The sequence below is a fragment of the Leucopleurus acutus genome (assembly GCF_964270905.1).
Source record: "Leucopleurus acutus genome assembly, chromosome: 19".
NCBI classification, from domain to species: Eukaryota; Metazoa; Chordata; class Mammalia; order Artiodactyla; family Delphinidae; genus Leucopleurus; species Leucopleurus acutus.
In genome coordinates, this window is record NC_139161.1 from 28,538,359 (window position 1) to 28,555,867 (window position 17,509).

Sequence of the window (17,509 nt, forward strand, 5' to 3'; positions counted from 1 at the left end):
CCACATCAACCTTGGCTCCTGTCTCTCAAACCTCATGAATCCATCAGCAAAACCTCTCAGCTCTACCCTCAAAATACATATACAGGGACTTCCCTGGTGGTGCAATGGTTAAGAATCTGCCTGCCAATGCAGGGGACACGGTTCGATCCCTGGTCCAGGAAGATCCTACATGCCACAGAGCAACTAAGCCCCTGCACCATTACTGAGCCTGCGATCTAGAGCCCACGAACCACAACTACTGAGCCCACACACCACAACTACTGAAGCCCGTGTGCCTAGAGCCCATGCTCCACAACAAGAGAAGCCACCGCAATGAGAAGCCAGTGCACCACAACGAATAGTCCCCTCTCACCACAACTAGAGAAAAGCCTGCGCGCCGTAATGAAGACCCAGCGCAGCCAAAAAAAAAAAAAAAGAAAAAAATACATATACACTGCTACCAGTCCAGACCACCACCATCTCTTGCCTAGAATCTTAGAAAAACCTAACAACTTTCCTCTAATCTCCCAGTTCCTTTTCCAAGACTCAATCCAGGCTGGGTTGTACTCCTAACCTAAAATCCTTAACTTTCCAATTAAGATCCATCAGACTATTGCATAAAGAACAGCAGCTTCACACGAACCAGGGTTGAACTGAGCATGTCATTGGGAACTGGGATACATAATCTTTAAAGGTCCTTCCAGTCCAAAATATTCTGAGTGACCTGTTAATTCTGCATGGTATATACACAAAAGTTGGCTACACTAGTCTCTGTACTTTTCTGTATTAAGATTTTTTTTGCTAGACATTAAACAAAAACTAAGGGTGTATCTTAGTCCCCTGCTACAGTATTAATGGTCTGAGTTCTCCCCAGAATACCTCCTTGTAACTCATTCCCCTACTATCCATTAAATCACAAGTGTCATATTCCTTAACAGAATTCATTACATGTGGATAAAAGTGGGAGCCCCCTAATGCTTATTATTAGCCCATCTTGTCCGCGATATGACAAAGACTATAATTACAGTTGTGGTATATCATCTGTACAACCCTGACACCTGTAGTCAGAAAAGAAAGCAGCCGAGAAATGCACAGAATACTTAAAACACAATACTTCGGAAAAATAAAAGAAACTGGTCTGCCACACACTGAAGAGTAACTTTAATTTATAACTTTCAAAAAGTAAAACCACTCAGCTATGACAAATTAACCTCCCTTAAAAGAATTCTCCCTGCATTATATACTCAATGCCTACGACTTTTTAATGACACTCTTTGTGTTTCAAATATGGAACTAAATATATTTAACAAGCCTAAAATACAGGTGAATATTCTTTTTCAAATAGAGGAAAACATACTACTTTATACTGATATCATTTATGCTAAATCTAACCTTCTGATATTATATGAAATAGCTAAGTCTGAAAGCCTAGTTCAGTGATAATTTCAATGGCAAAGGAAAACCTACTACTAGTTTTTTCTACTGCTTTGATTAGACTGTTACTCTTCACACTAATGGAAGGAAGAATAGGGCACAGATTGAAATCAAGTAAAAATATTTCAGTTGCAGTTCCTTTAGGTTTATCTCTTAATTTACATTTAGTTAGTAAGGTCACTAAAATTGTTAAAATACAAACAATTCAGTTATCCATTAATTCAGCCTGCTAAAAGCAGCACTGAGCCTTAAGAGGTGGTTATATGCCCACACATACATGTATTTATGCATCAGAGTACACAATGCCTCCATTGCAAAGACTGTAGAATGATGCTGGAGCTTGTTAGAATATTTGACCTTATTTTCTCATACAGCAGCCTAGAGAGTAACAAAATATAAGCAAATAAGATGAACTATCACTAGAAACATTCGCCTATGCACAACTTACCTAAAGTCTTTGTGTTTGCTAGGAGAGCTTCTTCGTAAGACAGTGTATAATAAAGCACCAAAAGCTGTGCTGTGATACTGAAACGCTGATTAAGGCGGATGTTGTCACCCTGGAGGTAATATTATAAATACTTTAAAATACTGTTAAATTTCATGAGTGCTTTTTGATAGCAAAAACATTCAAAATAGATTATTCAGTGTTGCTGCTCCCAAGCTCGAACAAGTTGGGAGAAGTGTTGCTGTGTTTGCATTAAACTCAAAGAGACAACTTGAAGTCTAAGTTAAATTTGAGATGGCTTGGGAGATGAAAAGCAACATGCTTAACAGTTTTTAAGATAGGAAGGGGCTTCCCTGGTGATGCGGTAGTTAAGAATCCACCTGCCAATGCAGGGGACATGGGTTCGAACCCTGGTCCGGGACGATCCTACATGCCGTGGAGCAACTAAGCCCGTGCACCACAACTACTGAGCCCACGTGTCACAACTACTGAGCCCGCGTGCCCTAGAGCCCGTGCTCAGCAACAAGAGAAGCCACCGCAATGAGAAGCCCATGCACCGCAACGAAGAGTAGCCCCCGCTCACTGCAACTAGAGAAAGCCCACGTGCAGCAACAAAGACCCAACGCAGCCAAAAATAAATAAAATTTTTAAAAAGTTACTGTTTTTTTAAAAAAAAAGAAGATAGGGCTTCCCTGGTGGCACAGTGGTTGAGAGTCCGCCTGCCGATGCAAGGGACACAGGTTCGTGCCCCGGTCCGGGAAGATCCCACATGCCGCGGAGCAGCTGGGCCCATGAGCCATGGCCGCTGCGCCTGCACGTCCAGAGACTGTGCTCCACAACAGGAGAGGCCACAATAGTGAGAGGCCCACGTACCACAAAAATAAGAAGATAGGGAAAAAAAGGCAACAGCAGCCCCATCAGGCTGCTTCTCAAAAAGCTTTACAGGAGTCTCAAGTATTTTCTGAAATTACCACAAAGAAAATAATTCCTAAAAATGATATTGGACAGTTAAGTATATTTGGAGAAAAAAGATTTTCTTCAAGTTTTCCATTAATAGTCTAGGTAGATCTCAGATCCCCAGGAAACTAAATAAAGCTGGTTGAATGTGTGGAAATGTCATGTAGTCCGTTGGTAAACACACAACTTCCACAGCACTCCTTAAGCTTTAAAATGGAGCTCCTGGGACTTCCCTGGAGGTCCAGTTGTTAAGACTCCATACTCCCAATGCAAGGGGCACAGCGCGGCCAAAAAAAAACAAAAGGAAAATGGAGCTCTTGAAAGAATTCCTCAAAAAGTGCCTATTCAACAAACTACTTGGAACTAATACCATTCTTTTAATATTTATAAGTAATCTAAAAAAACTGAATACCATCTTAAATTCAGAACCACCTAGAAGTTGTTCTCCTCTAATAATCAGGGAAAAAACATGGAGTCAGTCCAAAGAATAAAAGAAAAATAAGCTAATAAATGTAGAAAAGCCACTATTTTACCCCAATGACTCCTTGGAAAATATTGAGTATCTCCTGTTCTGTGACTGGCTGATTTGTGGCTTCTGGATTAGATTTAGATGCAGGAGTAAGTATAGAATTTATGTACACGTCAATCAGAGGAAGTAGTTGAGGATGGAGTGGAGTGGAGGTTTCACAGAGCTGTCTATAAATCCAGTCCTAAAAAAGAAGGTTGCAGGCACCAAATCAATTATGGCAATAAGAAAAGGCAAGCAAAATTTTAAAAGCACATATAATTTTACATTATTTATGAATCAGTGAAACTATTAACTTTTAGCAGTTATTAATTATCCAGTTTCACAGTTGTCTTTGATTTAAAAATAGGAAATACTTTTATACCCTAAAGTTGAGAATACCATGAAGTGGAAGATAAATCTAAAATGATGAGTTTTGAGTTTGGACTTCGGGTTTTTAATCTATTAGTTTTCAAGTAGTGGGAAAAACACTGTTAAGTCCCTTCTATATCAGCATTTAGAGCACCATATGTGTTGCTGTAGAAGACCCCACAACAGAAAGAAATTTAGCGAGAGGGACAGCTCTTCACAACAAACCCTCAGACAGATTAAGAAAGTGACTCTGACAACCACTTATGGGAGATTAACTATCTACACAAATAGAGGCCAAGAAGATACGCTGGGTGTGCATTTGGACTCTTAATTCTTATCTATTATATTGCTAAAAATATAAAGAAGCAGACGATACAATCAAGATGGAAAATAACTTCACTAAATCATGATAACAAGGATAATTAAATGTGATATATCAATGTATATATTGTTCATGGTTCTTTATAAATAAAATTGCCTCTTAGAAATGGTCCAAACAGATTTCTTTTACCTCCTGGGGTTCAGCCTTTTCTTTAGAGGACCTTTTAACTGTTTGGTATAGCCAACTACATAACAAATTGAAAACATATCAAAAATATGTTCAAGTTAGATGTTAGATATCCTTATGACAAATGTACAAATACTGGTCATGGCTAACCAGCAACTTTCTCAGTTTGGTGAACAAAACCAAGTACAGAAAACGGCAATTTTTACTAAGGTTTAATGAAATAGCTAAACGATATTACTGAGAATTTAAAAGGTACTAGTGTACATTTTGTAAATAACTGAACAGTTATACTGTTTTAAAAATCTGAAATTGGGCTTCCCTGGTGGCGCAGTGGTTGAGAGTCCACCTGCCGATGCAGGGGACACGGGCTCGTGCCCCGGTCCAGGAAGATCCCACATGCCACGGAGCGGCTGGGCCCGTGAGCCATGGCCGCTGAGCCTGCGCGTCTGGAGCCTGTGCTCCGCAATGGGAGAGGCCACAACAGTGAGAGGCCCACGTACCGCAAAAAAAAATTTAAAAAAAAAATCTGAAATTGAGAGCCTAATTACTGTAACTATATAAACGACTAGTAACTAGACACACTTCACACACAAAACCCACAGCAAAGGTCTACAAACTGAAACGGAACTGGGAAGAAAGCATTAACTTAGGTTGTAGCTTGAAATATAAATGTAAGGTCATACTTTTATTGATACTTTGTGCTTTGTAAAGGAACGACTCCTCAGAAGCTGGTAAATACAATGAATAGGCAAAAATCCAGTAATGTTGGCACTCAGGTTGCTGGTGACAGGGACACGAACTGCATGAGCTGTGACAACCTAAAAGGGAAAAATAGTATTAATACATATGACAGAACCAAATATAAAATTATTCTGAAAGAGGGAGGATTAGCCAGGTAGACTGTCAAAACTTAATACAAATGTGGTCCTCAGGAAGGAATGATAAAAACCAATTATTACGTGATTTAATTATTTTTGAGTGATGAGGTAGCATCATACAAATATTTAGGTATTTGTAAAGTTCTCTACATTTTAAAAGTTGCTTCTGAACACAGATATGTTGATGGGGGTTAGAGTAAGGTTAAAAAATATATAAAATTTGGAATCATAAAATCTGGGCTCAATGACTTTAGCTAAGTCATTTTATCTCTGAGTCTATTTTCACATCTACAAAACGAGACAATATTGTCTTACTTGCTTCAAAAGGTTTTTGCGAGAGGGAAATAAATTTCTTTGGAAAAATATATGTGACTTATAAAGTATCACATAAATATAAACAGGAATTTTTATTGTTATTCTCATTGTGTCATGCACAGACCACTAATTGTCTTTCAGAGACCCTCCCCAAAGGTGTCTTCCAGTTAGTTCAAACTAAACACATGAAAAATAACTTATGAGTCTCCTACATCCTATGTGTGACTGTTATGTGGGAGTGTATGTGCATTGATGGGAGAAGGCAGAGTTTGGTAAAGGAATGAGAATTTTTTTTTTTTGGCTGCGCCACACAGCTTGCATGATCTTAGTTCCCTGACCAGGGATTGAACCCATGCCCTTGGCAGTGAAAAGGCAGAGACCTAACCAGTGGACTGCCAGGGAATTCCCGAGAACATTAATTAAACTAAAAGAAGGAAGAATTGGGCTTCCCTGGTGGCACAGTGGTTGAGAGTCCGCGTGCCCCGGTCAGGGAAGATCCCACATGCCGCGGAGTGGCTGGGCCCGTGAGCCATGGCCGCTGAGCCTGCACGTCCGGAGCCTGTGCTCTGCAACAGGAGAGGCCACAACAGTGAGAGGCCCACGTACCGCCAAAAAAAAAAAAAAGAAGCAAGAATTACAGATCTATGAGTATTTTCAAATATTTCATTTTTTAAGATATACATATTTTTGTATTATGAGATTTAAATCAATAAATGAACCTGGGAACTAATTTTATTTATTTTCTTAATTAATTTATTTTTGGCTGCATTGGGTCTTCGATGCGGTGCATGGGCTTCTCACTGCAGTGGCTTCTGTAATTGCAGAGCAGGGGCTCTAGGCACGCGGGCTTCAGTAGTTGTGGCTTGCAGGCTCCAGAGCACAGGCTCAGAAGCTGTGGTGCATGGGCTTAGTTGCTCTGCAGCACGTGGGATCTTCCTGCACCAGGGATCGAACCTGTGTCCCCTGCATTGGCAGGCGGATTCTTAACCACCACGCCACCAAGGAAGTCCCAGGAATTAATTTTAAATTTTAGCATAGTCTCCGTCAAAGACAAAAACCCTAATTCAAAAAGATACACGCACCTCAATGTTTATGGCAACACTATTTACAATACCAAGACATGGAAGTGACCTAAGTGTCCATTAACAGATGAATGGTGTGTGCGTGTGTGTGTGTGTGTGTGTGTGTGTGTGTGTGTGTGTGTGTGTGTGATGGAATATTACTCTGCCATAAAAAAGAATGAAATAATGCCATTTTTATCAACATGGAATGACCTAGAGATTATCAAACTAAGTGGAAAAAAAAAAAAAAACTAAGTGAAGTAAGTTAGAGAAAGAAAAATATTGTATGATACCACTTATATGTGGAATCTGAAAAACAGTACAAATGAACTTATTTACAAAATAGAAACAGACTCATAGACATAGAAAACAAACTTATGATTACCAAAGGGGAAGGATGGGGAGGGATAAATTGAGAGTATAGGATTAACAGATACACAGTATCATATATAAAACAGATAAACAATAAGGATTTACTGTATAGCACAGAAAACTATATTCAATATATTGTAATAAACTATAATGGAAAAGAATAAAAAAAGAATATAGATATATACACATATATATGTATAACCATATCATTTTGCTATATATCTAAAACTAACACAATATTGTAAATCACCTATAATTCAATTTTTTAAAAAGAAAAAAAAAAAGAATAGTCTCCATCACTGGAAAAATAAAATATCATTAGGATTACCCATGGACAAAAGTGCTAAAACTAAATAAGAACAGGTAAATACTAGAATAAGAAATTTAGACTCTAGCTTATCATCTAGTTAGACATGCACCTCACAGCTGAAAAGGTTTAAATAGGTTTCTATGTTATTTTTCTCCTGACAATACCAGTTGATTACCCTATGTGAGACTGCTACCATCAATATCTAAGACTATATTCTTAAGTATCTATTCAAAGTCTCCAAAATATGTAAATTTATTTATTACATGCTTTTGTATGTAGTAAATAGCTTTAAAAGTAAATTTTAAATAGGATTATTCTTTACAGAAGTTTCTAAGATTAAATAAATCATCACTGGAAACTAAAAAGGAATAAAAAAAACTATATAATGCTCCTAAACTGAAACATACAAGTTTTTCCCCAAAGAATGTTGTAAAAGAAAGTTAAAGAAGTACCTAAGAATAAAGTTAAAAGAAGTACCTGCTCAGTAAAAATTTCCTGTGTGAAGATAGTCTTCATCCTGCTCAAGGAGCTTGGCTTAATTACAATCTAAAACAACCAAAAGAATTTCAACAGCATGTGAAAATAAAATATATAAAGCACAATTTTCTCTGGTAAATTTATTATCTAAAATGACTGTGATATATAAAATTAATGTTCAAATACTCTATTTCAGAAGTAGCTTCTCAAACCCAACATTAAAGTGTGGTTTTCCTCAGAAACTGAACCAACATATAAAAGTACTTAGTAAATATACCATTATTGGCATTTCAAGTCAGTAGGAAGAAGTGGATTATTCAATAAATGGAGGTAGGATAGCTATCTTTCTGGATAATACCTATAAAGATTTGCACATGACACCATACCCAAAATCAACTCCAAATGTATTAAAAATTTAAATTTAAAACATGAGGCCACAAAAACACTAGAAGAAAATATAGGTGACCGTTTCTATAAACCTAAGCAAAGAAAACTATTTCTAAGCAGAAAAACAAAGTAAGAACCACAAAAGAAATATTTAATGTATTGAACACATTGAAAATAATAATTTTCACATGGCAAAAAAGACTGGGAAAAATCAACTGCGACATATTATATTGTACTTCTCCACTTCTTCTTTTTTTTTTTTTTTTTGCGGTACGCAGGCCTCTCACTGTTGTGGCCTCTCCCGTTGCGGAGCACAGGCTCCGGACGCGCAAGCTCAGTGGCCATGGCTCACGGGCCCAGCCGCTCCGCGGCATGTGGGATCTTCCCGGACCAGGGCACGAACCGTGTCTCCTGCATCGGCAGGCGGACTCTCAACCACTGCGCCACCAGGGAAGCCCTGTACTTCTTCACTTTTAAAGACAATAAGGATTATAAGATGCACCACAGATTTAATAGTAGCTTTTCAAGAAAAAAAGAGGTGAAACACTACCACATTAACATTACACATCAACTGTGAAATGAATCCCAGTTTCAATATTGGGTAAAATATGTCTTGAAATCAATGAAATATTGGGCTGGCCAAAAAGTTCCTTCGGGTTTTTCCATAAGATGTTATAGAAAATCCCAAAGGAAATTTTTGGCCAACCCAATATGCTATATAAGGCATAAGAGCATATCATTTACATATAAAGAGCCCTTCTGAATCACTAAAAGGAAAAATAAATCAATAAAAATCCCTATAGAAAAACTGGGACGTCAATAAGCCTTTCACAAAAGAAATAAACCAGCTAAAACACATAGATTTTTTAAAACTACCCAAAAAAACTTCTATATAAACTGTAACTATAAAAAATAATAAGCATAGTTTTACTAGTAATCAAAGAAATGCAAAATAAGTAAGACGATTTTTCACCATATTTGCAAAGATTAAAAAGAATGGTAATGCCCAGTGATGGTGAGAGTTTAGGAAAATAGGCACTCTCATTCACTAATGAGAACAGTTAAACTGGTATAATCTCTCTGGAAGATAATATGGCAATACACATTAAGCAGCTTAACATCACCATACTTTTACTTAGTACTGCTTTCTAGAACTTCATCCTAATAATCCAAAAAGTGTTTGAAGATATACATGTATGAGTGCCTGTGCGTATATTTACATACATAAGGATATTCATCTAAGCATTATTCAGAAACTGGAAAATCTACATGGCAAATAAGAAAAGATCCATTAAGAATATCATGATCGGTCCATATGATGAACTACAATGCAGCCATTAAAAATTAGGGCTTCCCTGGTGGCGTAATGGTTGAGAGTCCGCCTGCCGATGCAGAGGACACGGGTTTGTGCCCCAGTCCGGGAAGATCCCACATGCTGCGGAGCGGCTGGGCCCGTAAGCCATGGCCACTGAGCCTGCGCGTCCGGAGCCTGTGCTCCGCAACGGGAGAAGCCACAACAGTGAGAGGCCCACGTACCGCAAAAAAAAAAAAAATATTATATTGTATTAGAATATTTATGGATATGAGGAAGTACTTATCATATATTGGTAAATTCATTAAAATTACAAAATATGTATATCAATTTAAAGAAAGAACAGATACCAGACTATTAACAGTACCTGATATCTCTGAACATGGAATTATATCTTTCCCTTCTTTATTGTGTTTTCTAAGTTTTCTACATAGAACACCTATTATTCTTGTGAATAGTGTTTTCATAATGTATTTTTTCCTAAGAGCTCTTGATAGTTTCAAACTATTAAACAACTAAAATTATTTCAAAATGAAAACAATCTATTTACTTAACATTACAAGAAAATGTCCAGCTTAGAAACACCGTCTTTAGAAAGAAGATAAAAAGAAATTACCTTCATCCCCAAAGTAGAACAGACCAAGTCAATGATAGCACTAAGTTGGTTGCTATGAAAGTACATAGCAACCAACAATAACATCTCCCCAAAAGAAGCAGAGACGCCTGAAGTACTGTTGAAACAGAAAAGAAAATATGAATTTCCAAAGAAAGGGATAAGAAAAACTTACTCAGCTAACTGAAACAAAAAGTCATCTTACCTTTCAAAATAAGCTTCTTCTTTTATCATCCAACTTAGCCACACTACCATTAGCTGCTCCTGTTCAGGCGTACTATATAAAACATATCAGAAGTCACTGGTTTAAGTCAGATATACTAGCATAAGAATAAAAAATCATTCTGGAATTATTTTTGGTAGAAATTATTTTTTCCTCAAAATAATGGCTTGTTGAATTGGCCATTAATTGTCATTGAGATATGAAGCAGTTCTACAAAAGAAGAATGAGAACCTTTACTTTTCTCTATGAATATGAATAGTCAAACCCTCTCAAAGTCTCAGTTACTGCATTTGAAGGTTGGAGAGAGTAAACGTCCTCACATTCCTTGGAAAAACAAAGGTCCTTTGGGATTAAAATGTTAGGATAACTGTACATACTAACAGCTGATACTTATTTCATATAGAAAAAAATCTAGTGTTAAAACTTAATCATCAAAAAGTCACAAACTGAGTACAAGGACAGTAATAACTCAGACCATCTTTTACCTGGAAAATGAAATTTAGTTTATAGAAGCATTTTGAGCAGAACTCAAAATGACAGAGAAAAAAGTGATCACTATTCAAAAAGTAAAAAGAAACAGGCAGGGGCTCATCAGATATGAAAAATGGTTATAAAAACACACCAACAAGAATGACTTGTTTAAGTTTAAAGGGAATAATTTTGATTTTTAAAAATAATTTTCATTGATCTCCTTCTACTTCATTGCAGTATAAACAGGTAAAACGAAAAGCAACTACAAAGCCTGCTACCCAAAGCTAAGAAAATTAAAAAGGTCACTCTCAACCACACCTAAATCATTCCACTAATAAAAGACAGTGTTATGTAGTAGAAAGATTACAGCTTTAGAGCCTGCCAGATCGGAGTGGGAATCCCATCTCTGCTAATCACTGTTAGTGTGACCCTGAACAAGAAATTTAAATAATCTTTTTGAACTTTAGCTTTCCTATGTATAATATAAAGATAAAAATACCCACCTTACAGAAGTAATGAGGATTAGAGACAATGCTTAGAAATTACTTCAGGTTTTATATATATATATATAAAACTGAATCACTTTGCTATACACCAGAAACTAACACAACATTGTAAATCAATTATAATTTAATAAAATAAATTTTTTAAAAAAGCAAGAAACTACTTCAGGTAAAGAGAAAAGAAAGTACTTCATTTCACGTACTTAATTTCATACCTTCCTGAAACACACAATTCAAACTACATTAAAGGGATTTTCTTAAAAGGCATAAATGCATAGGATGATGATGAGGGACAACAACACAAAATATTGGAAGACAGAGCCAATACAGATGAGTGATAACTGACTTAGCAGACCCGAGAAAGCAGAATACTAAACTGACAGGTGGGAAAACCAATCTACCACTTACACCACAGAATCCCCAAAGGCCTCAGAAACTGACAACTCCAGGCAGTTCTGGGAGTGAGAATGAAGACAGAGGCTAAATATAGACAGTCTATATGAGCAGTAGACCTCCAAATCACCTCCATTCTACACACCCAGATGAATACCCATCCCCCAGTAGAGAGGAGACTAGAGATCTATTCTCTGGATATAGTAAAAGAGGGTGTCTCTGAACTGACGGACAATCAGGGATATCTAGAGCACCTTTCTGAAAGTAGAAGAATTATGTGAATGCTTATACTGCAGTCTGAGACATCCCAGCCCTTAACCCTCACTTTATTTATAGGCCTCCACTCCCCAAGCAAGACAACAGTCTTCTCTAAGACTCTGAAAAGCCCAAGAGTTTCCCATCTATGCATTCAGAAGTTCTAACCTGCTTTTTAGTTTCCCACTCTTAAATATGAACAGACAATCAAGAATTACCAAACCTGAAAAAAAGCTTCTAACTTGAAAAATATAGAACAAAAAAAAGGCAGAAAAAAAGAAACTTAGAGAAAAGAAACAGAACAAATAAAACCCCTTCAATCATTTTGATTAATATCAGAGAAACCATGCCACGATGAAGCAGCAGACAGTATAAAAAAGAAACAGGGCTTCCCTGGTGGCGCAGTGGTTGGGAGTCCGCCTGCCGATGCAGGGGACACGGGTTCATGCCCCGGTCCAGGAGGATCCCACGTGCCACGGAGCAGCTGGGCCCATGGGCCATGGCCGCTGGGCCTGCACGTCCAGAGCCTGTGTCCCGCAGTGGGAGAGGCCACAGCGGTGAGAGGCCCACGTACCACAAAAAAAAAAAAAAAAGATCAGAATAAAAAAGAGCTCTTAGAAATTAAACACTAAATAGGATTAGAGGACAAGGTTGAGAACAAATCCTAAAAGGCAGTATAGGCAGTATCTTTCTGAGGTGACTGAAATGTTCTAAAATTACATTGTGGTAATGGTTGCATGATTTTGTAAATATACTAAAAACTATTATATTGTTTATTAAGATGTACACTTTAAAATGGGTGAATTTTATGGTATGTAAATTGTGTTTCAATAAAGCTGTTTTTTACAATGCAGAACAAGACAAAGATAAGGAAAATAAGAAAGAATAAGAAGATAAAATGATAATTTCAGGAAGTCCAATATCCAAATAAGAGGAGGTTTCAAACAGAGAAAACCCATGTGGTGGACATTACCAACAAACTAGTTCAAGAAAATTTCCTAGAACTGAACACTGTGAGTTTCCAGGTTAAAAGGGCTAACTAAATACCTAGGATAAGGGCATTCCCTGGAGGTCCAGTGGTTAGGACTCAGAGCTCTCACTGCCAGGGCCCTGAGTTCGACCCCTGGTCGGGGAACTAAGATCCCACAAGCCATGTGGCGTGGCCAAAAAAAAAAAAAAAAAAAAACAACCTAAGATGAAAGACAAAACAGACCCATACAAAAGCATATCATCCAGAAATTTCAAAACCCTAGGGACAGGGCTTCCCTGGTGGCACAGTGGTTGAGAGTCCACCTGCCGATGCAGGGGACACGGGTTCGTGCCCCGGTCCGGGAAGATCCCACATGCCGCGGAGCGGCTGGGCCCGTGAGCCATGGCTGCTGAGCCTGCACATCCGGAGCCTGTTGCTCCACAACAGGAGAGGCCACAACAGTGAGAGGCCCGTGTACTGCAAAAAAAAAAACAAAATAAAACAAAACAAAAAACCCTAGGGACAAAAGGCTAATCCTACATGACTCCATATTTAAAAAGAACAAGCCACAAAAAGGACCAGGAATCAGAATGTCATCAGATTTCTCAACAGTAACATTGGAAGTTAGAGGACAATAGAGCAAGACTTTCAAAATCCTCAAAGGGAATTATTTCCAACTTAGAATTCTATACCCCATCAAACTATCAATCAAGTGTCAAAGCAGAATAAAGACATTTTCAGACATACCCAGTCTTAAAATAATTTACCTCTCACATACCCATTCTAAAGAAGCAAAATGAGGGAGCAAATTAAAAAAGATGGAGGGACTTCCCTGGTAATCCGGTGGTTAAGACTCCACGCTCCCAATGCAGGGGGCCCAGTTCAATCCCTGGTCAGGGAACTAGATCCCATATGCTGCAAATAAAAGATCTCACATGCCACAACTAAAGATCCCACGTGCTGCAACTAAAGATACCGCATGCCACAAGGAAGATCCCGAGTGCCTCAACTAAGACCCGGCACAGCCAAATAAATAACTAAATAAATAAATAAAAGAAAAAAGTAAAAAGATGGAGACATAAGATGCAGGAAACAGAAGACCCAACAAAGGACAGCTGAAGCAAGTCCCCAAAATAATAGTGAAGAGCAATTCCCAGATGAGAGCTGTGTACCAGGTGCAGAGGTAGCCAGTTCAGATGGGAGGTCAAAATGTTCCAGGAGAGATTTCCTCAAGAAAATGAAACTGGCAGAATATCTAATGAGTCTGAACATCTTGAGAGGAGGTTTAGATTGGCAGAGAGTTTGAGATTGCATTAATGTGAGCACACAAAATACAGAGCAAATGAAAAACAAAGAACAAAAACACAGGATAATTATTAATGGAGAAACAAGTTTTGCAAAAGAAAAGTAATCATCTACTGCTTGGTTGAGCTTCCAATAGTGTAACATAAACAACTATGTATTGGTCAAAGCAAAATAATAACTGTACTGGGAGAATGGGAAGATAGAAAGGATGTGTAGATATGTTGAGGACAGAGAGAAAAGAGAGAACTAATTCCTTATTCTCATAGTGGGAAGTCAACAAATACTCCTAAAACGAAAAATCAGGATGTAGTGAATACAAACATGTTAATAAAGATGTGGTAGTAAAAACCAAAAGAATCAGCTGAAAGAACTGAAAGAAGCTGCTTCTAGGGAAGGGGAAACAGGGAGAGGGGGGAATAAGGACTACAATTTGCCTCAAATCTTGAAGAACTCTTTTGACTCCTTTAAACAATGTGTACATGAAACTTTGATAAACACAAATAAAATAACTGGCATACAGGAGATGCTACTGATATCCCTTTATTAAATAATACCAATGTCCCTATCTTAGACCATTTTGTAGTAAGCTCCTAATTAATTTTCTACATGTGTTTTAATAAATAAACAAAAGCAGACCTTGAGAAAATAGTACAATTATATAGTTGGGTACCTGACAAGTGTAGAAAAGGCCAGGAGCATACAAAAGGAAAGTGAAACAAAGCGAACCCCAGCTGGTGTGGCAGGAGGACGGCTTGTCATCAACTGCAGTAATTGCTCAGCTTCTTCCTCAGTTGGTCTAAAAAAGGAATACATTATTAGGTTTTGCTTTTTTCAGTTGAGAGAAGGAAGAAGGGACTTCTCAACAGTTTAACCTTTCAGATACAAATCTTGAGCTTTATAATGTACCTCACTATTTATAAAATCTTTAATATCTTAAGACGTCAAAAGCAAAACTGTTGAATTCACAACCAGTGTTTTCCCTCAGACACAAATACAGGTAGTCCCCACTTTGCACAGTAGTGTGGGACCATAAAAATAACGATGCAAGCTGAAACTGCATCAAGATCTTAATAATCAATGGGGAAAATTACAGCTGTTCCACAACTTTTAAAATTTTTGTCAGGACATTAAAAACTCTGTTGGTTACAATGAATAGGGAAATTTTTTTAAATAGTAAAACTAATATTTATACAGCATTCTATAATTGGATATATTAGAAACATTGGGAATTAAAGTGTTTTCTTTGTAAAAGATTTATCAAGAGTAGTTTGAACAGCCCTTGCCATCTTCTCATTATATAACTTATAATATGGAGTGAGCATCTTCTCTAAGCCTTGATGAATTATCATACCCCCTTCTAAGTTTGGATCAGCTTCCAATATTTTATCCTTTGTACTTCCAGTCATGAAATATCTGAGAATTCCTTTAATGTGAAGATTTTTGTCAGCATCAGTCCTCTGGGTCTTCATCCTTTTTGTCACAATGACTTTCCTCAAGTTCGGCTTCACTAAGTTCACCTGGCTACGTATCTAGGGTCTCTCAAATGGCAGCACTGTCAACATTCTCACAGTCAGCTGTTTCTTCTATTTACGTTTGGCTCAAATGTCACTTCCAGCGTTAACTACTTTCTTTGCTACACTTTCATTTTTATTGGCCAATTCCCTCTTTCAATTATCCATTTCTGTAAAATATCACATGGGTTTATTCACTGAGAGACAAGGAGATGATACTACTACTCACTTTGCTGTCTGTTCATGAACTGAGTAATACTTGTACATTGACTAGTTACTGAAAGATTTTAAAAGAAATGATGTGATTGGTCACTGCTCATGATGTGCCTCTTTTATTTACACAGTGATTTGTGGCTTAAAAAGCTCTCAGCAAAGTTTGTACTTTATACAATAATTTGGTTAATGTATCATGGTAGTTGTTGAGGGAGCAGTGTTATTTAACTAAAGTGTGGTAACTGAAACTCATGTTAACAGAGACATGCAAAGTGAGGACTATATGTATGACAGTTGAAGACAGTATTCAAAAGGATGTAGTCCAGTAACTAAGAAATCTCGTGCTTAATAATCGCATCATATCAATTTTAAACAATCTATGATCTCAGTTGTAAAAGGAAACAGAACACATTTACTTCAACTAGCTGCATGGCCTAGGTAAAGGATAACTCACAGATCGCTCATGATAGTCACGTCAAGCTGTGGTAGAGTCATAGGTTTCTTAAACTGCTCTCGCTCCTCCCATATTTACATAATTCTATTTACAATCAGACCAAAATAGATGGATAAATCCCAGCTAGGAATGTTTGCCTGAGGCCTTCATTCTTGATATAGGTGAGCTCACTACCTAAGCCCAATGGAAAACCCAAATCCTCTGAATAAAAGGCCTGTGGCTCACTTTCTTGGGATTAGAAACAAGAAAGTAAAATGACAAAAAGGTAAAATATCAAATTATTGAATACTTGAGTCCAGCGATCCCCATCAAAGCACAGTACAGACGTAAGAGTGCACTGGCTTTCACAACATGCTCTTCTTTCAGCCCCGAATACACAGACACATTGGGCTCCATCTCCACATCAGCTTCTTCCACAATGCGGGTACTTCTTACTGTGGGAAGAATGCCCATCAACTCCAGAAGAAGCTGCCTTCTCATTTGCCAAAGGACAGAACTACTGGTCTCTCTTTTTCTCTGTAAGGGAAAAATATGGGCCACAAAAGGAAGAAAGCATGGAGCACTTACTAAGTCAGAAGGAAGTTCAAACAAAGCTCTCCACTTAAACACTTGAAACTGATCCATTTGAGGAGGCTGAGGCTATCATAACTGCAGAATCTCATTTTAATCCATCCAGCAAATTCAGTGGATTTGACAAATACTCTACTCACCCTAATTTGGACTGGTTGCACAGAAAATACTAAATTAATAACAATTTGAGATGTAAGACATCATGTAAATGATGCTTTCAAATACATAATGACTAGTGGAGTCATATGTACAAAGTGCTCAGATTGTGAAGACACAAGGGCTTGAGTGGAAACAAAAGCTCTGCTATTAATTGATTATGTACTTTTAGGCATATAAGTTAACCTCTCTGAACCCCTTGTCTTAAATGACAAGGAGATGAATATCTTATTAATAATATTTAACTCCCAGGAGTGCTCTAATTAGGAGTTTACAAGTCTACCACCCCCCCCCAGTTCTTCAGGCAGGGATAATGTCCAGTCATCTCTTACTCATCAGGGCCTGACATACTGTGCCTGACATACAGCAAGCATTCAATATTTGTTAAACAGATGAACAAACGAACAAAGATAGTAAATATGAAAGCAGTTCTAAACTGTAAAGGACTAGGCAAAAGTTAGTTATTATTTTTAGAGTGTTTCAAAGTAAAATATGGTAAGCCTGTTTTATTAATGATATAAGGTTCAAATAAGAAAAGTTTATTGCACACAAAGAACAAT

At 37.5% G+C, this 17,509-nt stretch overlaps 1 protein-coding gene across 7 annotated transcripts in view; it reads right to left on the reverse strand.

Annotated features, from left to right (window-relative positions):
• The window catches only part of INTS2 (integrator complex subunit 2), a 52,418-nt gene that overhangs the window by 23,844 nt on the left and 11,065 nt on the right, over positions 1-17,509 (reverse strand). For all 7 annotated transcript variants that reach the window (XM_082860165.1, XM_082860169.1, XM_082860170.1 and 4 more), the window contains exons 8-15: positions 16,513-16,739; positions 14,716-14,841; positions 10,131-10,202; positions 9,929-10,043; positions 7,614-7,682; positions 4,884-5,018; positions 3,349-3,525; positions 1,862-1,970 (exon numbers count right to left, since the gene is read on the reverse strand). In XM_082860165.1, the coding sequence (XP_082716291.1) occupies positions 1,862-1,970; positions 3,349-3,525; positions 4,884-5,018; positions 7,614-7,682; positions 9,929-10,043; positions 10,131-10,202; positions 14,716-14,841; positions 16,513-16,739 (1,030 nt within the window). The remainder of the gene's footprint in view (positions 1-1,861; positions 1,971-3,348; positions 3,526-4,883; positions 5,019-7,613; positions 7,683-9,928; positions 10,044-10,130; positions 10,203-14,715; positions 14,842-16,512; positions 16,740-17,509) is intronic.